The 23,952-nt window shown below is 44.5% G+C and overlaps 2 protein-coding genes across 6 annotated transcripts in view; both read right to left on the bottom strand.

The window, feature by feature from the left end:
• Positions 1 to 412: 412 nt before the first annotated feature.
• LOC147126842 (uncharacterized) lies at positions 413 to 2,849 on the bottom strand. 2 transcript variants are annotated; one of them, XM_086022718.1, is made up of 8 exons: positions 2,720 to 2,849; positions 2,382 to 2,411; positions 2,102 to 2,295; positions 1,434 to 1,587; positions 1,200 to 1,337; positions 1,008 to 1,135; positions 764 to 935; positions 413 to 672 (listed from the first exon to the last, which is right to left on the bottom strand). In XM_086022718.1, the coding sequence occupies exons 5-8, from the start codon at positions 1,222 to 1,224 to the stop codon at positions 644 to 646; spliced, it is 354 nt and encodes a 117-aa protein (XP_085878844.1). In that variant the 5' UTR covers positions 1,225 to 1,337; positions 1,434 to 1,587; positions 2,102 to 2,295; positions 2,382 to 2,411; positions 2,720 to 2,849; the 3' UTR covers positions 413 to 643. The 2 variants fall into 2 exon arrangements, with proteins under 2 accessions (XP_085878844.1, XP_085878845.1); XM_086022719.1 differs by having other exon boundaries at positions 1,041 to 1,135.
• A 1,416-nt stretch (positions 2,850 to 4,265) lies between these two features.
• ppp1r12a (protein phosphatase 1, regulatory subunit 12A) overlaps positions 4,266 to 23,952 on the bottom strand; it is a 67,151-nt gene continuing 47,464 nt past the window's right edge. Inside the window, exons 7-32 of one of the 4 annotated variants that reach the window (XM_086023112.1) lie at positions 23,111 to 23,241; positions 21,746 to 21,864; positions 20,105 to 20,264; positions 19,639 to 19,783; positions 19,495 to 19,569; positions 19,336 to 19,427; positions 19,083 to 19,255; positions 18,761 to 18,882; positions 15,444 to 15,674; positions 15,290 to 15,381; positions 14,987 to 15,100; positions 14,219 to 14,371; positions 13,310 to 13,498; positions 13,003 to 13,149; positions 12,521 to 12,611; positions 12,258 to 12,425; positions 12,006 to 12,177; positions 11,027 to 11,148; positions 10,870 to 10,935; positions 10,124 to 10,143; positions 9,925 to 10,051; positions 9,744 to 9,848; positions 9,598 to 9,645; positions 8,782 to 8,815; positions 8,296 to 8,346; positions 4,266 to 5,741 (exon numbers count right to left, since the gene is read on the bottom strand). In XM_086023112.1, coding sequence (XP_085879238.1) covers positions 8,315 to 8,346; positions 8,782 to 8,815; positions 9,598 to 9,645; positions 9,744 to 9,848; positions 9,925 to 10,051; positions 10,124 to 10,143; positions 10,870 to 10,935; positions 11,027 to 11,148; positions 12,006 to 12,177; positions 12,258 to 12,425; positions 12,521 to 12,611; positions 13,003 to 13,149; positions 13,310 to 13,498; positions 14,219 to 14,371; positions 14,987 to 15,100; positions 15,290 to 15,381; positions 15,444 to 15,674; positions 18,761 to 18,882; positions 19,083 to 19,255; positions 19,336 to 19,427; positions 19,495 to 19,569; positions 19,639 to 19,783; positions 20,105 to 20,264; positions 21,746 to 21,864; positions 23,111 to 23,241 — 2,928 coding nt within the window. In that variant the 3' untranslated portion in view covers positions 4,266 to 5,741; positions 8,296 to 8,314. The other 3 variants (XM_086023111.1, XM_086023114.1, XM_086023113.1) reach the window with 3 other exon arrangements.

The raw sequence follows: 23,952 nt of genomic DNA, 5'->3' as shown, positions 1-23,952 counted from the left end.
AAGTTTCCAATACGCCTATGTTTTTTTTAGATACAGTAAAATGTGCTGTATGAATAAAATTGTATTGTACTGTATAAGGGCCTCACGGTGGGCGACTGGTTAGCACATCTGCCTCACAGTTCAGAGGTCGTGGGTTCGATTCCGATGCTGAAAATTTGCATAGCCCCGCCTACTACGGATCCCACCAATCACAGCATTTCTAATTTGCATAGTCGCCCCCAGATGGCCAATCAGCCTTTTATCTGCATTGCTCCACCCACTTCCAGACTCATCAGCGAATCAGAAAGCTTTATTGCAGCTTTTCAAAAAATTGGGGGAAAAAAAAAAAAGGCAAATATTTTAGAAATTTTTGTTACTTTGCTCTAAGCAAAGTTTTTTGTGATGTGTGTAAGAATGAAGTTGAGAATTTAAGTGTTATTTGTAATCAAGCTTCATTTCTTTTGCAGCGTAGACAATCGCAAACAAACAAGTTACAAGTCGGATGACAGTCTGCTGGTTGCGAAGTGGTCGGCCAGCAAGAAGAACTTGGACAAGCGCGTGAACCCAAGACAAAAACATCTGTGAGTCAAAAGTTAATTCAGCGTCTGGTGCAGAAGATGTTTGGGGCTTGAAACCGGTTAGGACTCAAGTCTTCACAGGTGCGTTATGCAAGATGATCTTGTTCTTTGCTGCCTATAAAGCAAAGAAAAAAAAAAAATACAAAGAATTGGGTCAGAGAAGTTGTCATGAAGATTGTGCAGGGGAAAGAGTTTTAAGAGCATACCTTCCAAGTGTAAATCTCTCCCATTTCTTCTCAGGCTGCCTCCAAGTTTGGCTTCAGCACCTCGCGGATGGGGAGCAACAAGAAATGTTCCTTCTCTTACCAGCAGAGGACTCATCCTCAGGCAGACGCACTTGGAGTCATGTTGCAGCTCGTAGCACCCCAGTGGCGCCATCTGCAGGACAAAGAACATGTCGACAATTCTATCACCAACCTGAAATGCTTTGCGTGAAATGTTTTACTGTACGCTTCTGCAGGAGCTCCTCTTAGATGCAGTCACCTGGAACACCCTGGCAAGCTTGATGTGCACCATTCGAGTTGGATGACGTAAATTGTCTCGTCGTAGCTGCATGGTCAGTTGGACAGCGTGTGGTCCTAAAGAAAAAGGTGAGTCAAAAGCTTATGGCATCAGCAACATGCCATGAATGTAGTGTTTCACCTTTAATGACAACATGGCGACTCATTTTTAGTTGACTTTCGGATGTTTTGATTCACTGCAGACTGGAAACTCCCACTGCAGCAGCTGGTCGAGCTCCTGAAACTCTGGACTGGTGCAGACCTCTCCCGGACGGACAAACTTGCAAATACCACAAACGACGGACCAGACAAGCTGCTATTTTTAGTATGTGTATTTGCATGTCTTAATATTGACAATGTAGGCAACTTTGAGGACCTTCCACATTGATGAGAATTTCTCTTTGCCCAGCAGGTGGAAGAGTCTTGGACGGCACTCTTACTGAAAGCTACAGGCATGCCGAGTCAAAGAAAAAGCAGGCGAGTGCCCTTTCAACATGCAGTTTTTTGTCGCCTGTTGATCACTGCGCCACCTAAAACAATAAACAGTCAAGCACTTTGATTCATCAAGTTTGTCTTTTGCAACCTTGACGAAGAGGCGCTCGACTTCACAAGTTGATCCGTACTGCACTGATCAGGTTCTAAAGCGCCATCTTGTGGAACAGGATCTTCAATCCTGTTCCTTGTGGGTCGCTGTCCTGCCAGTTTTCCATTGCGCCCATCAACGACACAGCCGATTCAAATGATCAGCAAGCTCTTTCGGAGCCTGATTATTTCGATCAGGTGTGTTGCAGCAGGGAGAAAACATTAAGGAAAGTGGCCCTCAAGGAACAGGATTGGAGCGACAGGTAAACGAGCTCCCCACAAGCTGCTTGAGTGGAAGGACCTGTGGCTCAAATCAAAATGTGGCCGCAGGGCTTTTACTTACTAGATTACCTGGATTTGACACACCTTTGTCGATTAAGATCACAGCAGGGCCCCTGGTCAGCACATTCTGAAATAATTAGTCAAACATTTGTACATGCATGTTAGCGTGTGTGTTTTTACCAGTGGAGGAGAGCACAGCTGGACGCCTCTTAAACAGCATGGTGGCCTGAAAGACGAGCTAACACAAGAATCCCGCTTGAAAATACTCAGCCTGACAAGCTAGTGGCTTAGCAACCTCACATGCAAAAGTCCCAAAAAAGACAGGAAGTCAGCCATTTTAAGGGTTATTTGGGCCGTTCTGTTGAAGATGCAGCCTGTGGACAGAAATGAGACGGTTAACACGCGTGCATGAAAATGTACTTGATTTATTCAGTTTAATTGTAAAGTTTTGTCTACTTACCTTCGGCAAAACGGCACTTGCTTCCAGATGCTGGAAAAAGTTGGAGCAAACGCTTCGTTAGTCATCTCACACAAAGTAGCTGTATTATTGTTGAACAAACATCAACTTAACCGTGAATAAATATTTAAATTGCGTCCATCCGTGTATCAGTATGTACGATGCAAAAACGCCTTTCGGTGCAATTTAAAGTCGTAGGAAGCGTTAATTACCAACGCTAGAGCAAACGCTTTAGCTTAGCATGTTAGCAAGGCGTGAGCAAGCCAAAAAAGTGATTCTTGAAGTTCAAAGTGAGCAAAAAGCAGTGAGTTTTCAGAGGCTATTAAAGATTGAGCACTCACCTTGTCAAAGTTTGTGGAGGAGATGTTGCGGAGCAGCTGGTGAACGAGGAAGACGGGACGCTGTCAGTGACCTGAGGAAGAAAAAGTCTCTCTTTCCCCGATTTAAATTGGTTTCCGGTGATGACGTCACTTCTAAAAAAAAAAACAACAAAAAAACTTACTTCACACAGAAAGCTTGGTAGTCGACGCTAGTAAAGAAGTTGTGTTACATTGAAAATGCGGGAGCAAAAAAATAATACAAGCATTGTCATAAATGCTTGCCGGGATGGACTCGAGCCAAATATATACATTAATGGACATATATAACCAACTGAACCTTACTGATAGATCTCACATGGTCGAATGGTTAGCGTCATTGTTTGGTCTTCGGAGACCCGAGTTCGATTGTTGCTTTGTTCTCCATTTAATTTGTAAATTGAGCAAAAAGTGACCACCACGCAACCTCTTATACCACTCGGTCATGCTGACGAGGAAAATTCGAATTTTTGTTATGGATTTATTGGATCATAGTCAACAGTCGGACTTCCCTGCAGCCTTCCAAACCTCCATCTTTACAGCCATTACACTAGCCGCTTATCGTCAGTTACATGAAAAAAGAAAATGTAATTGGGGAGAGGGATGGCAAACAGTCCACTGCGCGGCTTTCTTTTGATTGATTTATATCGTATTCGAATACATTTAAGATGACAAGACAGGCATATTAAGTGAATATAATGCTTTACAGTCAGTGTTGTCGAAATAAACTATTTACTTCCTGACATGATGCTTTGTCAATTCACCACATTTTTAGTAACTGTTGATATAGAAATTTGATTGAAGTCGCCAATATGGATCACTGAAGACCCACTGCGCGTCCCTCACCCCGTGTGGTGTTGGGAACACCCAGCCTGTAACTGGATCCTTCTCATTGGTCGACAGAAAGCTGACATGAACGCCCAGTGGGCATTCTTGTGTCCTAACAGGAACGCCCCGGCCGCAGCCGGACCCTTCTCGTTTTTTAAAGCGCAAATTGTGGCTAAATCATGCCCTGGAATGCGACGTATAAGATATTCAAGGAATGTGGACTGACTCCGACTGAGGGTAGCATGCTCAACAGCTATCGCACATTGAACGCAGGGTGCTGTGAAATGAGTCAATGTACTATTTTATAATGATTGGCTGATTTATTTTTAGGTGGGATTTGTTAACGTTTAGCACTTCTGCTAGGCGTACCCACAATTTTGCGTTCAAGCAACAATTACCTAACATTAGCAAAAGCCAATATCATTTGATTTCATGAAATGTCTCCCTCTTATGGGCGCAATGGAGTATTGCATTGACAATTGGCCTGTCTAAAACAATGCAGCAAAGTTCCATCCATCCATTACCTATGTAAAATAAAATCTCACGTACGCTAAAATTTTCTATTTACATTCAATATGAAAAAAAAAAAATCACAAATGTTAAAAACAAAGGGTGTGATTCTGTTCATTTTCTTAATCTATATGCTGCTTGGAGACAAGGACTTCTACAAATGCTACATGAAAAAAATGAGCAAGACGTGAACTTTACAATGTACAAGTTTATTTTAATGAACTCTTCAGTGATTGGTAGTCACAGCACAGCTTGCATGTATTAAGCTACACACCTATTTTACAAGAAAAACAAAAAAAGAAACAAGAATAAAATAAAACCAGAAAGATGGTCATCATTCTCATCATCAGTCTATTTGCAGCGACCTTTTTCTCTTCCTCGACTAAAATAAGCTCAATAAAAAGGCCACTGAAATGCATAAAAGCTGGCGTGGGATATTTCAACAGCATGTTTTGGACTCGCGGCGTCGACAGTGCACGTGGTGTTTTTGTAAAAAGGAGGCTAAGCTTTGTTGGCTACAACACTAAAACTTTATAAAAAAAACAAAAAAAAAACAGCACTCATCCAAGCTAGTGAATGCAAAGAAAGTGAAATGTAGTCAAAGCATTTTTTTCCCAACACTTTCTTTGAAGAAGGGAAAAACAAAAACCACTGTCGGCAGTCCCGCTTTGAAACCTGAAACACTTTTTGCCTCTTTTGTCAAAGAAAAAAAATTGAAAGAAAAAGACACCTGCTTGTCCTGTGTGGAATTGGTATACTTTTAATAGTAACAGACTCAGCGTGTGCTGCTCTCAAACAAACATACAGCCTTATGTATATACACATATATAATATATATATGTATCTACACACAGCTTCACTCAGTACCTCCTAAAACAAGGTGACAAATACAGAGTATAAACCAACTAACACTACAAGCCAAAAAACAAACAAAAAGAAAGAGGGGGGAAAAGTGGAAGAAGAGTGACACATCAGACTAACCAAGTGATGTCATTAAAGCGTAAAACAACAAAAACAATAATAATGCATATTGCACATTCAGTGAAAGCTTAAATTCCACCTGGTCCGCCTCGAGGTTTCTTTTTTTTTTTGTGTTTCTTTTCCCTCGCGGAGGAAAAACGAAAACAGGGAAGGTGTGGTAATGAGTGTGCGCGAGTGTAAGTGTGTGAGTGCACGCGTGAGGATTTTTAAAATTAAAAAAAACAAAAAAAGAAAAAAGATGGAAGTGGCACTTCTCAGGGGGATGGGAGGAACTGGACACAGCACACTTACAAAACAGGAGGAAGTAAAAGGCGGCGTGGCACAAATAAAATCAGGTGTTGTAATTGTAATATAATAATAATAATAATAATAATAACAATAATAATTGTTCCTCAAGAGCGGTCCTCTTTATGTACAACTAAGGCTTACTGGTTAAATAATCGTCGGGCTTGTCAACAGTGGGGATGGGTGGAAAAAAAAAAAAAAGTCTGATGTCTCTTGCAATTCTATCTAAATGTGCAATTCCATTAGTCACTGGCAGAGGGGGCTAGAGAAGGGAGGCGGGTGGTGGTGGTGGTGGTGGTCTCGGTGGCGGTGTGCTCTACTTGGAAAGCTTGCTAATGACTCGAATGAGCGCGCCGTTCTCGTCCTTTAGCCTCTGGTTGTCTGCTTTCAAGTCGGGGAGCGTCTGCGTGGGAACAACAAAAGCACTTGAGACACGTTTGGAACGCGGGCCGGCGCCGAAACAAGACGCTCACAGCAAATTAGTAACGAAAATGATCAAATCGAAAAGCCATGCATGCCCGCACCGCAATTCGGACCCAACTCAAGATGGATGACACGGCAATTGTGAAACGCTGTTAAAAAAAAAAAAACCACAAACTCAAAATGTCCGCCGCCATCACTTTGCACTGCGTGGACAAAAGTATTGGTTCTTGATAGAATCACATCAATCAGGATGTGATTGATCAATTTTGACCGTGCTTATCTCTCTCAAACGTTACATTCCCATTGGGTTAGGTACGCTGGAACTACATTTAGACTTAAGTTCTGTTCCTACAGTGACTGGATCTTGTAGTTCCTGGCACTAACAAAACGCTCCTTCAAAAGATTCTCAACCTGCCGAACGTACTAGCCACTAGCATGATCTTTTTTTTCCCCTTGATAAACTCGCCCAGAACTCTATTTAGACAATAATTCCCATCCATACACTTGGCAGTTCTCCAAAAGTTCTTAGGTCTGGGGTAAAACTCCAATAAAGTCCTGTCAAAAGGTGCACAAGTCCCTGGAACTAAAAAGTTCCTGTGGCCCATGCAGCATGTAGGCAGCCAATCAAAAAGTGCCAAAAAGTTCCTCCTGGACCTCTCCAAAAAAGAACCCCAGATAACTTCCTTTCCGAGGCGTCCCAATACTTTTGTAAACAGTGTCATGAGCTTGATGTTTGCAGTGACACCTTTGCTCAAATCCAGCTGAACAAACAAACAAACATCCAAAGGACCAAACAAAATGGCCCAAATTCACTAAGTGAGGGTTGATGTCATTTTTCCCCGCACGAACAAAGACGGTTCAAGGCTTCGGAGGGGCGCGGTTTTGCCACTTCATGCAAGCCAAAGACACTCAAACTAGAAACTACAGAGGCCCACTTTCCTTTGCGTGCACGTCAGGTTTCAAGCGCCAATCGGGTCGGAATGCGCCGACAAAGGAAAGTGTTCAAACTAGGGATGGGCGAGATGGACTTCAAATAAATGTTCTTTTTTCTTTTCCTGTCACTTTTGAGTGGGTATGGCTTGAAAAGGCAGGGCCTGGTCTGGCGAGTGACGTGGGTGTCAGTGAATGGGAGTGTAAATTTGGAACGTTTCCGCTATCATTTCTTAGTGAGAATTAAAATGGCTTTTTTTTTTTGATTTGGCAATCAGCAATACATTCTGGTAAAGGAGCGCCTCTTTTTTGCAGTCCTTTTAGTCTAGGAAATACTGCCCCCCCCCTCAAAAAAAAGGTCCTTACAAATAAACTGGAATGAATGGATCTGAAATGACTCGCCCAGCCCTAGTTGCAACCAAGAGACCCCCTCCTCAGGGAAAACACCAACAACTGCAGGGAGGTGAAAACCAGTCGGGCACCTGTGGGCGGGGCATGAATGGGTGGTGTGAGGGGGGGTGGGCAAGGTCAAAGGGGGGTGGGGGCGGGGGCTCGCTGGGGTGAAACGGAGGAAGTGTGGCCGGCTTTTAGAGGTCGACGGCGGGCAGCTGGCTGCAGGCGGCCTGCGAGAGCTTCGCCACCACGCGGGCCAGCGCCCGGTTCTCGGCCTGCAGCCGCTCCTTAACCTGACGCAGGGCCTGAACCTGCTTTACCTGGGGGAGGTTCTGCAGGGGGGAGCCACACACAGCAGCCCAACAACAACAACAACAACAAGAAATGTGGCGGACCACAAGAGGAGGAGGAGAGGAGAGAGGAGGGAGGAGCACATTAATAGAAGAAGGGAGCGACAGGAAGAGACAAGCAAAAAGAAAAGGAAGACTGTTAAATGGAGGACAGATTTTGGACCCGCATGGACTCAATTCAACAACACATGACATTGCAACTTATTTCTCCCCCTCATAAAAAACGAGGCAGTCCCCTCCCCCCTGGTGACAGAACTTGTCAGAAATCATCAGTTTCCATTTTGAAGGGTCCCAAAACAAGTGAGCCAGAACACTTTTTGGAAGCCTTCCGTGGGCGGAGCTAGACCAAGTGCAGCATGTTGATTGGTGGACACAAAAAATAAGGGTAAAAAATGTTCTAATATTTCATTATTTATAAAAACAAAAACCTGTTAGAGAAAAAATAGCATAATATTAGCATGTAAATTTGTTAATGATAATCAATTTATTGGTTAACTCATTCACTGCCAAAGACGGATTTATTCGTCTTTTCACAATGCAGCCATTCAAACCCAGTTTAAGTTCCTGGGTTTGAATAGCTGGACTTGATTTATTTATTTTTTTTCCCCCAAAAGGTTAGGGTAAAAGAGGGTCTGAAAATGTCGGGCAGTGAATGAGTTAAGCAATTCATAAAATAGAGAAATAATTTTTATAGCCTATCATTTACCGTGGATTAATTATCAAAAATAATTTATAAATACATTAATAAAAAAATCAAATAAAAACAATTTCAGGGGTGGAAAAAATTCCCCATCGGTCCCAATAAATAAAAGCTAGCTGCTATTGTTAGCATCAATCTGTCACGTGTGCGTGTGTGTTTACCTTGAGTTCCTCCTCCATTTCAGAAATTTTCCTTTCGAGAGCTCGTCTTTCCTGTAGGGTGGACGACAAAGAACGACACTTATTTAGGGTTTTTTTTTTTTTTCTTGCGTGGTGTTGGGTGCCAAAGCGTGCGGTGCCGGACGATGCGCACGCACACACGAACGCACGCGTGGGGCGTCTACAAGCGTCAGCCATCAACACACACTGTGATCAAAACGTGGTCGAGGACATTTTTCCAGTCTGTGGTGATGGAACCTCAGCAGCATGAAAAAAAACACATGCACTATTATCAACACACACACACACACACTCTATATTGCTCTATAGATATGTATAAAAGACGTCTGGACATGTGGTGGCCTCGGAGGCTTGACGAGAAGAAAGGAAGGAGGGAGGGAGGAAGGGAGGGAGGGAGGAGGAAGTGGAGCGGGGGGGCGGGGCTACGAGTGACAGCAGCAAAAAGGTCAAGTCATCTTAGATTCATACCAGCGCCCAGATGATACTGAGGCCTGCTTGTTACCTTGAGACGTATTCAAAAGATGATCAGGTGTCAAATACTTATTACTGAATACTTATTTTTATTGTATAAAACGTTTTTGAATAAAACTATTTGAATAAAGTTTTTTTATTTTTTATTTTTTATTTTTTTACTTCCTCTTTTTATTTTGCTTTATGTATATCGTCGCTGTCCTGTGAAAAAATGGACGTACCGGTAAGTGTTTTTCACAGGACAGCGACGATATACTGTTGTTTATATGTCAAATCAAATTCTGATGAATTATGAAATTGTTCATGTTTTCTTTTTTGAAATGACCATTTTGATTTCATTGAACCCCTTTGACATGAACTATAAACCGTGAAATGAGTCACACTTTTCCTATTCTATTTATTGATTTATTAAAATAAGTACACTACAATAAAATAAAATAATATACATATCATCGCTGTCCTGTGAAAAACAATTTGTTTTCCAATTTTCTTATTTTTTCGCATTAGACATGTATGCATTAATGTGAAAATTACACATTTTTCCAAAATTGGACATAAGTGTTTTTCACAGGACAGCGATGATATTTTACTTTTAATTGACTTTTATTTAATTTCCCTCACATGGTGAAAGTATCTACAGTACCTCATCCTGTTTTTTTTATTTTACAAAATATACAGAGCTCATTTTTTTCCCCCCTCACGATTTAACACCACAGCAGTATTAAATATATTAAGACATGGCAAGTGACTTGGAGCACATTGTTACGTTTCAATAGTGATGGCTTGCGACCCCGCCCGCCCTTGTCAACTGACCCTTTTCTCCATCTCAAGCTGCGACCTGTCGGCGTAGCGTTCCTGCCTCTGCAAACACACACACACAAAAAAAAAAAAAACGTGAGGGATGGAGTCAGGGATGATAAAGGTTTGTGGTGAGGAGGAGGAGGGGGAGGGGGAAGCACCTGCGTGGCCTTCTCCAGTTGCAGCTTCAAGTCGGCCAGCTCCAGGTCCGTGTCGCGTAACTGCGCCTTCAGCTTCTCGTTCTCGGCTAAGATCTGCTCGTAGAGCTGCGCGGAGAAGCGCGCGCCGTTCAAAAAGAGAACAGCGACGCCGTTGGGTGAATTCTGAAAGCGGCCGGTCTACCTTCTTGTAGTCGGTGGCGTCGTCTCTGTCCAGCCGGCTGGAGTACGTCCTGCGACTCTCGCCGTAGCTGCGGCTGAGCAGCGAGTCGTTGCGGTCCAGGGAGGCCGCCGTGGTGCCGCTGTCGTTTCTGCAACGGGGGCGCACGTTACGGGGGCGGCGGGCTCGCTCGCACGAGCCAAACAAAAAGCACTCGACTCACCTGGACAACCTGCTGTCCACCTGCAAGGAAACAAGAAAGCAGACAATCATAAATAAAAATAACATGATCTTTTCAGGGCGTCTGTTTTTTTTTTTGTTTTTTTTTTTTTAAATGACCACATCAGTCATATGGGCTCTTCAATATATTAATATTGTTGGTATACTTTCATTTGTTATGAGGTTAAAACTGTATACAAAAGTATGTTAAAACATTTATATAAATGGATTCACATATACCGGTAATTAAAACTATGTATAACAAATTATTTTACCAACACGTTTAAAGTTTCCAATTTACATGACATCAATTCACCAATAATTCTTATTTTACAAATATTCAATATTTAATTATCAAATCAACAAATACATTACTTAATGAGAAATAAAACATTTTAATTCAGCAATCAGAGGGAAAAAATATCACAGGCCACTTAATGTAAATGCTCAGTAGGCATATTCTGCCCATCCTTGGCATGATTAATATTAATTACAAATCGAAAAGATCGAAGCATTTTTTTGAAGAGTAACTAAGGTGTTTTTGTCTGCCTTTCCAGTCATGTCTACTTGCTCTTAAAAAAAAAAAAGGGCACTTGCCTTTGACAATCATAGGAAGTGCGCGAGTGTGCGGGGTCAATTTCAAATCAAAGGCTGAGGGTGAATATCAAAGTCTCGCCATCGCAAAAGAGCAGAAAACGAAAAGTCCGTCTGGATTTGAAAATGTCAGCGAGCCAATTTAGTGTCAGTTACCTGCACCTCTCCCTTGATGCTGCCTTCCTCCGAGTCGGACTGCCGCTCGGGGTCGTTGTCATCACCCTGCAAAGATGATGACGACAGCGCACGTAAGGGCCCTCAAGAACTTGCTTTATGACCCACATGAAAGGCAAGGGGCATGATTGCGTCTTACGTCCTGGGTCCAAAACGAGACGCCGGTGGATCGTCGCTTCTCGCGGGGCCGCCTGCGATCCCGGATGGAGCGAGGCTGGGACTTGTCGTCGCCCTCCTTCTCCTCTTCCTTTTTGTCCGTTTCTAAAGTCAAAAGGAACATGCTTGTTTTCCTTACAACACGTCCATTGTCTTTACAGTGAAGCTTTAATCATTGCGAGGGGGGGGGGGCGTCCTAGACCTATCAATAATTTTTTACTTAACACACTTTTGAAATACATTAAACATTTTTGAACACACACAAACATTTAAAAGCATAAAATGAAAGTCTTTTACTGCTCTTAGTTAAAAAAAATTTTTTTAAAAAGCCTACATTTATGCTAATTTCACTTTCACATTATATTAGCATTAAGATAGCAACTTTAAATGAAATTTCATGGTCTGCTTGAATATATAATGTTTAATTGTATAGTTTAGTCCGTTCTACAGTAAACTGCAACTGGGAGTGACAAACCGCTTGAAGCAAGCACACAGGGTCTCTTATTTGGAGAACAGTACGAGTGAGTAAGGAGACGCGCTAACACGTACTTGCGAAATTGTGTCTAGAAAGTAAAAAAATAAAATAAAATAATAATAATCCATAAATGATTATCATGATGGCAGATATCGCAAGGGATTCCGTGACAGACAGAAAATCTGCGAAATGATGAACCGCGAGGGAAACACTGTCGCCATATTCTGAGCTTTGACATGACTGCTAAACGGAGCCCACGTCGGAAAAAATATCCTACTCAGAACTTGGAGCGGGAAGAAGCAGACTCTGTCACGGCAAGACAAAGCAGTGAGTGTTTTCCCTCAGATGAACGCACTGCAGCGACCTTTTTTTCATCCTCCCGAGAGGCAAGAAAGCTTTACCCAATTTTCCGCTGCCGAATGAACCTATGAGGATTCAATTGCGCTAGGCCGACACCCGATGGAGTGCTTATTTGTGTTGCGCCGACCTTTCTCGGTGTCCCTGGAGGAGCGGCTGTAGGAGGAGGTGATGCCCGTCAGGCTGTTGGGCCTGTTGAGGCAGCCGGAGCTGGAGGTCAGTGCGGTGCTGGCGTACGACGGGGCTGAGGCAGTGCTGAGCGTGGAAATGGAGGACGAGGTGGTGGAAGAGGTGCGGTAGCGCTGCTTGGAGCCACAGGAAGGCCCGGTTACGCGGCGCAAAGTGACCGGCGGCGAAAACGGGAGCTGCGTGTGGAACGTACGTCTTCAAAGCTGCGGTACTTTGGTCGGTAGTCGTCCTCCTTGGATTCGTATTCCTTCTTCTCCTCCTGCTGCTTCTCCTTGTCCTGCTTCTCCTCCTCGCGGCTCTTTGGGGTGCGACTCCTGCCGATGGTCTTCTCGGCCTCTTGCAGGTCGGTCAGAGTGACGCCCTGCGAGGGAAAAATAGCTTACTTTCTGCTTGGGTTTTTTTTTTTTTTTTTCGTGGTTGTTGTGTTCGAGATGTAGGGGCTTCAAATCAACGCACCTGGGTGGACCTCCTCGACTGACGGGCCTGTCGGGAGCGAGCTTTCCTCTGCGATTCGGATTCCTCGTCTCGTACGGGTGTCAGGTACGACCTACAAATTCAAATTAAAAACATGATACATTTAAAAATAAAAAAATAAAAAAATAAATAAATAAAGGTTTTCTATTAAGTCATTTTGGCAGCCTTGTGGAAAGCTACGGAGCCCCTAAAGTGACATGGGGGGGGAAAAAAAACAACATGTTTCTTCTCATTAGGAAGAGAACGTTTTTTGCAGATTTTTCTGGAGAACACAACTAAAATGATTCCCTGGAAACCCTCCATCTGTGACTATGAGCGTGTGTGGTTTTAAATGGTGGGGCCTGGCCTGGTGAGTGACGTGGGTGTCAGCGGGCGGGGGCCTCCATTATTCCCTAACCCGTACGGAAAGCGAAGGATCGCTGTATTATTATTACTCGTCTTGTTTGGGAGCACATTTTCTTCACCTGCGTCGCTCGGGGCCCGTGCCCGTGATGTTGGTGCCGGACGTGCCGATGACGGTGGTGGTAGAGCCAGTGTTTATGGTGGGGATGACCGCGGCAGACTCCCGCTCCTTGTCCTTTTCCCTCTCCGCACTCTCCTCTGACCAGTACCTGTTGGGTCCATTACACTAGTGGGTCACAACTTTTGTTGGGCCAAGGCACTTTTTTTTTTTTTTTTTTTAGCTAGGTGAACAAACATTGATTGGGAGCATATATAAAAAAATAAATAAAATAAAAATTCAAATGAAAAGCAAGCTGACGGCCGGCCCACCTGCTGGTGAGACTGGTGGAGCCAGTGCGGGTGGAGGCGGAGCCCAAGCCGGAGAGAAAGCCGCGGTGGCCCATGGGCGAGGTAACCGATGATGAGGAGGTGGTGGTGGTTGTCGAGGACGAGGCGGCCGAGGTGGCGGTGGTGGTCGTCGACGAGCTCAAGTCGTCATATCGTCTGCCAAAAGAGCCGCTATGGGGCGGAATTATGCGAGAAGTTAGACAAACCAAAACTTGCTTCCTGTTAGTGGATGACTGCATTGGTGGTGGGAAGCAACGCCTTTAATCCATTCCAGCCTCCACCCCAAAAAAAAAAAAAAGTCAGAAAAATAGCACTCTTGTATTGTACTTTATAAAAACATAGTTATGACAATTAAATAGAATGTAAAGAATTAATGAGTCACATTTTTTTTGCTTCACTCCATTTGTCTTTGGGCTGCTCCTTCTGTTGTGCGCCCCATGGCCACCTGGGGGCAGTATAACACTGCCACTTTTCAGTGTTAAATTTAATTTAGCATCTGTATTTCTAGTACAGATGGGGAGTACTCATTACCTCTGTGCACAAGTATTTCTAGCAGGGGCGGAGCCAGAAGGTGGCTAATGGGTGGGCCTGAAAAAAAAAAACAGGGTGGGCCTGAACATTTCTCTCACTGAGCACAATCCTAAAAATAATACTAACAAATAAAAAAAATAAATACTAAAAAAATTAAAAGTATATATCCATGAATCTCACTGGGTCGGCAGTCTGTCAATCTGGGTGGGCCTGTGCACACCCAGGCCCACCCATAGCTCCGCCCCTGATTTCTAGATGCTGTTTGTGTTCAGGTGTGCACAACAACAAGCAAAAGGGCTGCTGTCCTAGGCACTTGCGCGTGGGACAATGAGTGGCGGGCGGGCGGGCATACGTGTGTACCTGCGGTAAATGCTGTATGACTGGTAGTGGGAGGCGGGCGGCTGCCAGGGTTTAGTGTTACAGGTGTTAGGGTCCAAGCTGGAGGTGGACGAAGACTTGGCCGGCACGTCCCGCGTGCTGCCGCTCCGCCCTAGCGCTAGCGTGTGGGACGTGCTGGCGGGGGGTGGTAGTTGGCGGGCGGGCGGGTGTGGGTGGAAGAAGCATGTTAGCAGTGGAGACGCACACACACATATATATATATATGAACACACGCAGTATAACACACACATATATTTGTGACACACTCTTGTTGCATCCATGTCACACAGCTGCTTAATTTGAGGCCGCCTGGCTCAAAAATTTCAGACATTGTGACAATCTGTTTTTGGAATCATTTACTACTTCCTAATAGGGATTTTTACACAGCGGACAATATAGTCCTTTTTAATTATTATTATATTGACTAAATTATTCCACGCTCAACATCACAGATACTACAGTAGAACATAACTGTATAACAGTTGACGAATACAATCCCTGTAAATGATTCACAGGAAAGTATCGGAGCCTCAATTTGAGCCGCGAAAAGCCCTGCTGTGACGTGAATGCAACATGCGCTATGCAGCTGACTGTGAAAGCGTTTTCCATGAAAGCATGGCAACGTGACTGCCTGGGCAAAATGTGCATGGAGAGCAAGGAGCAGCTCCTGCTTGTGGTCTCGGGGCGGCGATGATGATGATGATGATGATGATGGTGGTGGTGGTGGTGGTGGTGGTGGTGGTGGCTAACCTTCGCTGGTAGCTGGGGGTTCTGTTTGTGGAGGTGGTTCCTTCGCTGTTCTTCAGGTCGTCATCCCAGCGTCGTCGGGTGTACGAGCCGCTTCGAATCAAGGCGGTTGAGTCCCTGTGGAGGCACATGCTATCCTTGCTTACTTTTGCACCTTTTTTTTTTTACCTCACGTTTGAATGAGCTGACCCTGTGTCCCTTGTAGGAGGGGGGGAAAAAAAAAAAAAAAAAAAAAAAAAAAAAAAAAAAAAAAAAAAAAAGTACGCCCACCCATGGTGTACCGACTTTGAAGCTTCATTCTTTCACCTGTTTTCCTTCTCGTCGATGTCCGACGCACTGGCCAGCCTCCTGGGAATGGTTGGTGCCACATAGGCGAGCCGCGTTCCCTTGTCCTTCTCCTGGGGAACGTTTCAGAGTTAGCTTAACGTCGGGTAAACGCTCAGTCTTTTGGGGGTCGGACCTTCTCTTTGTCTTTGTTGTCCAGCGAGGAGGAAAGGCGCGGGCTGGAGGCCGAGCGCATCACCCCCGTGCTGGTGTCCTTCTCCCGCTGTGCCTCTTTGGCGGCCGTGATCTCCGCCAGCGCCCCGTAGCTGCCCGTCTTCCGCAGGCCCAGGCGCCACGACGCCGGCGACTCGTCCTTGCGCTCGTCCTCCACTTTGGACGAGACCTTGGCGCTGGGTTGGGTGGCCGCCTGGGAAGGAAGGCGCCATGTTAGTTGCAATTCAAGTTTGGAATGTAAAACAAATGATACGGGTTAAGAATCGGGTTTTTGGCACATGCCTGTTAAGAGGATCACAACGAAACCAGACTAAATTCTTCCATCATGGCAGAGGTGGGACTAAGTCACATATGTGCAAATCATTAGTCTCGATCAAGTCTCTGTGGCAAAAATTAAGTCAAGTGGCGTATCCTAGGCCTGTGCAATTAATCGAAATGCCATTACATTTATGATTATTACACTCCACGATCACAAAATTGGCATAATCGTAAAAAAGTATTCAGATTCATTTATAGCAAACGCACTGTTTGTTTACACAAGGAAATCATACATTTTGTAAAAAAAAAATATTTGTATCAATTTTATTTGGTCCAAAAGGAACTTACTTACTGGTACATTTATTTGTCTTTATATTTTCTTGTTTTGTACCCAAAAATAAACCGTTTGAATTAGGGATGCTCCGATCGATCGGGCACCGATAACGATCGGCCGATTTTCGTGAAAAATGACGTGATCGGCAAATTCGATCAAAGCCTTTTATTGCCGATAAAGAATCCGAAGCTCATGCGGTGTGTGTACTTTGCGTCTTGTAATATATGCCATGAAAAGATAACTCGCGGCGACCAACTTAATCCGACATTTGAAGAAGCAGCAATTGGAAGACTATGGTGGGGTTTACAAGGCTCACTGCATTGAAGCAGCAGCAACAATGAAACGGCGCATGCTGACCAACTCAAACCCATGTCAGCGCGACAGGCAAAAAGCAACGCAAATAACCAGGAAAATAATGAAATTAATCGGACTTGATGACCGAACTTTCTCGGTGGTAGAAGACACCGGATTCCGCCGTCTGCTCGGCCACTTCGAGCCTCGCTAGCTACCGGGACGCAAATACTTCACAGGCGTAGCTCCGCCACAGGGTGTATTGTCGCATCGAAAGTTTCCTAAAAGAAGACCTATTATCCTGTTTAAATTTTACAAGTGTTAAATGGAGTCCTGTGTCCATGTTGAGTCTAACAAGGGAGTTTTTCGCTCGCGTGCTAATTTTAATGACAATGTTCGAATGAGGCATGTGTATTCCAAAATGTGTTATGCATGATGCGTTACTTTTATCTCATTGACAATTGCACAAGATAGTTTGTCTATGCACAAGACAAGAAACCAAGTTCCTGAGTAGTTTCAATTTAGGAACTCATTGAATAGTTTATTGGCGTGAAGCCTGCATGTGACTATTTTTTCTACTTTGACTATATTCCAAACCATGCAACGTTTAGGTGGCATGTTATTTATTTGGCTTTTTGCATAATTAAGTATTTTGAGACTGCTGATTCTTTTTATCTGTTCAAAACTGTGTTACTAAAAGCTGTTTTTTCAAATTATCTTTGTGACTGAGTGATTGTTGTATTGTGCCAGCAACGGTTTTGTATTTCTTCATGCTTTTGAAAATGTATATAGATTTTTTGTCAAAATTAGGGCAATAATAAGGCTGGTTTTTTTTCCCCAGATAATATTGCATAATAGCAGTCACCATAAATAAATGGAAAAATATACAGGTATTCCATGTGATCGGAATCGGTATCGTTATCGGCCGATCTCACTCATGCATGATCGGTATCGGTGTCATAAAACCTGATCGGAACATCCCTAGTTTGAATAATCGTGATTTTAATTATTACCAAAATAATCATGATTACTATTTTTCCCCCCTCATAAATCGAGCAGCCCGAGCGTATCCTCAACATTTCAAAGTCGTTACTTGGGTTAAGCAGGTCAAGTCATGCAATCTTGCTGAGTCACAACAGATATTCGTTGCACAGTTGCCACTTTTGCACTCAGCATTTGTCTTTCGTAAATCAGAAAATTGGTGACTCGAGTCTCCCACGTCTGCTTCATGGCAATTCTACCAAAGCAACTCGGATTATCGTGCTCATAAATATTCCCAACACACAAGCCACACCAACACAGTGACAACACAATAACATTCACTGATTTAAAAAAAAAAAAAAAAAAAAAGTGCAAACCAAGTGGTTCTGATGAGTGAGTGTCAGTGTAACTGAGGACAGCCAGGACGGTTACAAGGGGAAGGCAAGCGGGTCAGGTTTAGTCCAGGTGCATGAGAGAACAGAAAAGTGCGGCGCACGCCACCAAACTGGCCTCACCGTTGCTTTTTTGGGCACGAGAGAAATGCCAGTTTTGCGCAAGCCTTGACGCCACAATGCGGGACAGCCCGGCTCCGCCGCGGGCATGAGGGGGGCAACACAATCAAACTAAAGCCAACCAAAAGACACGGAGCCAGCAGACGCAGACCGAAAGAAAGAGGGAGAGATGGGAGCAGGTTGAGAGGGTCAAACTGAAGCAGCGGCAAAAGAAACACTTTGGAGCAAGGACAGACTTTTTTTTTTTTTGTTTTGTTTGAGGTCTACTAACACCACACCATCATCACTGCCAAGTGCCAAACTCGGTAAACATCGTGTCATTGGGACATTTTCTTCCACAGGAGATGAGCGTGTGGGTTACTAGGCTTCAAAAAAAAAAAAAAAAAACATTTGCATGAAAAAAGAAGCAGAGAAGAAGAAACTGCGCCCAGCAAAGTGAATCATCTCAAATTGAATAAGAGCAGCGCTTGGATTTTCAATAGCACAAATGAAGGAGGAGGCATGCAACTGCCAGACCACTTCAGCTCCACCAACACGTTTGTTAGACAATCTTCAGTTTCAAATAGCGGGGTGCAAAACACTCCCACGGACTTATCTAACAAATTTGTTCAAGACCATGTTGCAAAATAGAGAGCACCCCGACAAAGGCTCAAACGAGTCCAGTCATCGCCGCATTGAGAACTCAAGTGGAGGAATTACGAATCCTAGCTGTATGTGTCCATTTTACCAACAGGGGGCAGCATCTGCAAATGAGAACTCATTTGCATCATGCAGAAATGTCGCTTGGGTCTTTTTTTTTCCCCCCCAGTCAACTAAATCAATGTGCTGAAAAGGTTGACGTTTTGGCTTGTGCACCTCCTTGGGGTTTTAGGGAGCAAGCGTGGTCCATTTGGTGCTTGGTACCTTTTTAGTTGGCGACGAGGGGCTGGTTAGCTGGTTGCCGGGACTGGTGGGGGAGGATACGTTGATGCTGGTCGGGGCGGGCGTCGTGCTGTTGCCCACCGATGCCGAAGATTTGCTCTTATCTAGAAAGAAGATCAAGTCGGAGTTTTCATTGATTCCCCCCTTTGTTTATCGAAAAACTGAAAAGACGTTTCGAATTTCCCCCACAATCAGGTTCCCAATTTCAATTCATTTTTCCTGAATGCATTAACTATATTTTTGGCGCAATTTGCGCATCCATTGTGGAGGGTCAGTGCGGCCTACAGACAGACGGAGTACGTACCCGCTTCGTTCTCCGACTCGGAATCTTCCTCCTCCTCCTCCTCCTCCTCGCTGGAGCAGCTGGACTCGTCTTTCTTGCCCTCCTCTTCCTCCTCCTCTTCATCCACCTTCTCGGGCTCTAGGGTCTCGATCCGCGGGGCGCTCTTTTCCGGCTCCAGCAGTAGCGTTTCTTTGCTGTGGCGCGGGCATTTTAGCGCTATTAGAGCTCCGGTGTGACACACAAAAAAAAAAAAAGTCGCCTCACTTTTGATTACCTTTTCAGTGGTTTCAGTGATTGGTTGTTGTCCCCCGTGGTGGTGGTTTCAATCAGAGGAGACTTCTTGTCGTCTTTCTTCTCGCTCATCAGCTGGAATGAAGACTAAAAATGAGACTGAATGTTTAACGGGTGATCGGCGGCATGCGCAAACTGGTACCAGATTTTGTTTCTTTTGCAGCTCTTCCATGTATCCCAGAACGTCTTCGTCCGAGACGTCGAAAGGCGTCTGGCCCTGTTGCGCAATCAAGAGTTAAAAAAAATTGAAACCTGCATTGAGGGGGTGAATGTTGGGGACACAAACCATTTTATTGATGGTGTCCATGTCGCAAAGGTTCTCCACTAGTATCCTGCAGGCCTCCTCTTTGCCCCAGTGCGCTGCCGCATGAAGGGGAGTCCAGCCGTCGTAGTCCTTAATATTTACATCATACCCTGCTTGGATTAAAAGCCTGCACAAAACAAAACAACAAAAAAAACAGTAACAATCAGTTTTGTTTTTTTTTTCAATGTTTTGGAAGGTGTGGTGAAATGTGAGTGGGAGGGGCACTTTAAGGCTTGAACTGCTACAACGGATGGATGCACAGGTTAAATGTACAGTATTTAACTCATTCACTGCCAGACATTTTCAGACCCTCTTTTACCCTAACATTTGAAAAAAAAAAATTGAAAAAAATATAAATAAATTCCTGGGATTGAATGGCTGGATTTTGAAAAGACGAGTAAATCCGCCAATGGCAGTGAATGAGTTAATTGTTCTGCCGGGCTCTTACTTTAAAACCTCCACGTAGCCCTTGGCGGCGGCCACGTGGAGCGCCGTTCCTCCGGACTTGGCGTGCCGGATGTCCTGGATCTGGCCGCTGTTGACCCACTGGCGGGCGTCGCGCAGCATGACGCGCTCCTCCTCCTTGCGGGCCGCCTCAATGTCCACGCCTGCCAGACACACACACAAAAAAAAAAAAAACAACCGGGCGGCCGCGTGAGCTCCAATCCTACGTCGCCCGTGTTTACGGTTGGGCCGCTTGTTGTGGTTTGCGGCGCGCCAACCTTCTGTCAACGTGACAGTGAGTTAGCGGCCAGTTAAATGGGTCAATGTGTCGGCGCGATACACCGAACAGACCTGCATTGTCTCTGGAGACACCTGGTCCGCTCGCTAACCTAAATCAGCGGAGGACGCTAGCGACTTGTCAGCTGAGTCTTACTACAGGAAAACAGTGAGCTGGGGAGAGAACCGGGCCAGGAGCCACAACATAGAGCAGGCAGCATATTCAAAAATATGTTTCTCGAGGAATGCTGAGGGGGGGTGAAACATTGCTTATTTGGATCTTATATATCTTTTTTTTATATATAGAGTACACTTGATTGATTTTTTTAACTGTATGACATTGCAGGTTTTTTTTGCTAATCAGCTCTTACATCGACAAACCGACAACGGCCCTGAGACTGCAAGTGAGCAACAATAGAAGACGTGGTTGGGCGGGATGTCGGCAACGGAGCGCTGGCCTGCCGGGTCGTCCCCCGTGATCTCTTGGGAAGTTGCCTACACAGCGGCTATAAAAAGCAGGGAGCCTAATGGCCTCTAAGTAGGACTGCGCAAAGAAGACAGCCAGCAGAGGAACTGGCAGCAGTTCAAAGCTTACAACATTTTTTTTTTTTTTCGTCTTTTATAAACCGAGAACTGCACATCATCTACCTGAGCAGCCGATTTAGCCAAATCTAACCCAACCGATCAGATCACAGCTGACATCATCAAAATGTAGGACACACCGCTAATAAATCTTAAAATGGCTTCTATTAAATATACACGGTTACATTGAGTAACAAATTTAATTCATCACCACATGGCTTTAAAAGGTGGGGCCTGGCCTGGTGAGTGACGTGGGTGTCAGCCGATGAAAGTAGAGTTGGCTGTTGTGAGCTCAAGTTAGCGGATGGCTGCTAACTGGCTAATCGTTAGCCAGTCCGTGTCAGCTCTTAAGTTGGGGCACTCTTAACTCAAGGTAGGTACCGCTGTGTACACATTTCTACTGGGCTGTTTGACTGACGACAACAGCGGATGCCATTTCCCTCCATTTTGAATGCTTAGGACACCGACAGGAAGTCAAAAAGCATGACAAACGACTCTTCACTCGCGTGGTGTCTGACGGGCTTGTTCTTCCGCGCCAAATGTGACTTTTCAGAGAAGTTGCTATTATGCAAGCGGGTGGAAAAAAAGAAGCAGGTGACTGACAGTCAATGAGAAGTGAGCAACACGTACTCATACATGCGTGACATACTGGACGGGGGCCCCTAATCCCTATATGCTCACCATTTTTAGAAACGGCGCGATTATCGTGGATAACGCCTCACCCTCAAACATCCTGCTAAAAATAGCCACCGATCAAATAACAGCGCGTCGATTGTTGTGCCCGTACCTTGCCGGTTGATCTCATTCTGCAGGAGCTCTTCCATGGCCTCCTCCTCGGCAATGTCCAGCGGCGTCTCACCCTCGCTGTTGACCACGCCAACGCTGGCCCCCTGGCTGATGAGGTACCTGCCGGTCAAAACACGACCATGCATTTTCAACGGTGCCAGAAATCGAGAGGATGAAATCGGCGGCAGAGAGGCTGCGGTGTTTTTGCACGAGCGACAACTCCGAGGCTGCTTGCGCGTCTTCGGTGGTTGTCAGAATGCATAATCGCTTTTAAAGAGCAACACACAAAGGCAAAGCGTACACAAGAGTTCATTCTGTGTCAAAAGAGAACACTTTGTAGATACGAGGTGCGGGTCATCGTGCTTGTTACATAACAGAGATGGGAATAGTAGCCGTATTATACAAGGTCCTGTCAAATCTAATATTTTTTATTGGTCTCATGAAACAATAGGTTAATTGATTTATTTGAAATTAAATTTAAAAAAAAAGTCAAAGAAACACTGATACATACGGTTAACAATCTGTAATAAATAGTTGGTCATTATAATTGAATTATACATAATGGTTATTGATACGATATAAATGATATGTAAAAAAGCATTTGATGCATTTTTTTTCTTTTTTTAAAGGCCATAATTGATTTTTTTTTTTTGAAACAGTCATAAGGTAAATGGAAAATGTTTAACATTTGAAATAAAAAAACCAAGGTATAATTATTTGAAATAAATAAATTTATGAATAAAATTATCTCATCTTAAAAATGTTAAATACAATGGCCAAAGCTGGACAAAAATGGATGGATGGAGAAAATAAATTTCATTATTATTGAAATTCAATGAAGATATTTGAACAAACTCTAACAGGGCTGAATGAATACAACATATCGAAGGACTCAATAACGTAAATGCTCTCTGTGGGCCTGATTGAAGAATGGAACGGACCCCTGGACCACACTTTGCCCTTTGACCCCTTGCTCCGCATCTCGACATTGGCTGCTTTGTGTTCCCAAGTTGTTGTTTGCTGGCTTGTCCGACTAAAAGCAGCCTCCTCCTTCTTCCCTCTGTGACACAATCTCTCCATTAGTCACCAGTCTGACCAGCGACTTGACCCTTTGCTTTCACTCGTGGCTCCACTTCTCCTTTCCACTTTCCCCCGCGTGTGGATAGCACTGAATTTCTCTCCCTGCGCTTCCCAAAAAAAAAAAAAAAAAAAAAAGTATCTAAATGCGTAGCCTGGCTGTACGGCGCCAGCCAATCAGGTCATGAAACGGGTACCGAGCGCTCCTTTTAGCCCGTTACAATCCCCTCCTGCTAACACGGGCCCAAAAAGAAACGAAAGCGGCTATGTTGCCGGGGACGACACTCACTCTGCGATGCCCAGGTAGCCGCAAGAGGCGGCGGCGTGGAGGGGGATCCAGCCCTCGTTGTCGGGTTGGTTAATGCTGGCCCCGTGCGTCACCAGGAACGTCACCATGTCCGGGTTGTCGTCGATGCAGGCCTGCGGTGACAGGCGCCCAATCAGTCGGGTACACTTACTCAATTCAAAGTGAATGTTTCTTTTTTTTTTTTTTTCCCCGCCCCGTAACAATACTTCATTACGATAAAAGACAATAGACCTAATGGCATGATCACATTTTGGTACTTGAGTGAACTCATAGCTACACTGGCCTTGCAATTACCACAGCGCACTCCGAAAAATCCCACTCACCCACCATCCTTCAACACAGCGTCTGGACTCTCTCTCTCTCTCTCTCTCTGCTGGGGTTGCTATGACAACTAAGTCATTGACAACAGATAGACACATACATATATATACACGCACGCAGAGTGGCCTCACGTTCAGGGCACACGTCTATCTGCATGCAATCCTTGTCCAAATTTGGTTGCTTTGCGCGGCCGTAGATGGCCACGGCCGCCGAGTATCTGCGCTCAGCTTATCTCGCCAAGCGTGTGTGTGCATGAAAGGAACATCCTCTGCCACAGGTGGACAACAACACACACACAAAAAAAAAAAAGATCTTTCAAACAAAATACAAGCTCTGGATGATTTCATCAATCGCACAAACGCTTGATTTGACTTTCTGGAGCACAGAGGAAGATTGCGTTGATATTTGTTAATTCATTCGCTGCCATTGACTAATTTACTCGTCTTTTCACGGACCAGCCATGCAATCCCAGGAATTTATGTATTTTTTTACATTTTCTCAAA

This window comes from Filicampus tigris, chromosome 22, assembly GCF_054856515.1.
Source record: "Filicampus tigris isolate MCC_2025a chromosome 22, RoL_Ftig_1.0, whole genome shotgun sequence".
In the NCBI taxonomy this organism is placed as follows: Eukaryota; Metazoa; Chordata; class Actinopteri; order Syngnathiformes; family Syngnathidae; genus Filicampus; species Filicampus tigris.
The sequence above is the reverse complement of the archived record's forward strand: the minus strand, read 5'-3'. Positions and strand labels throughout refer to the sequence as shown.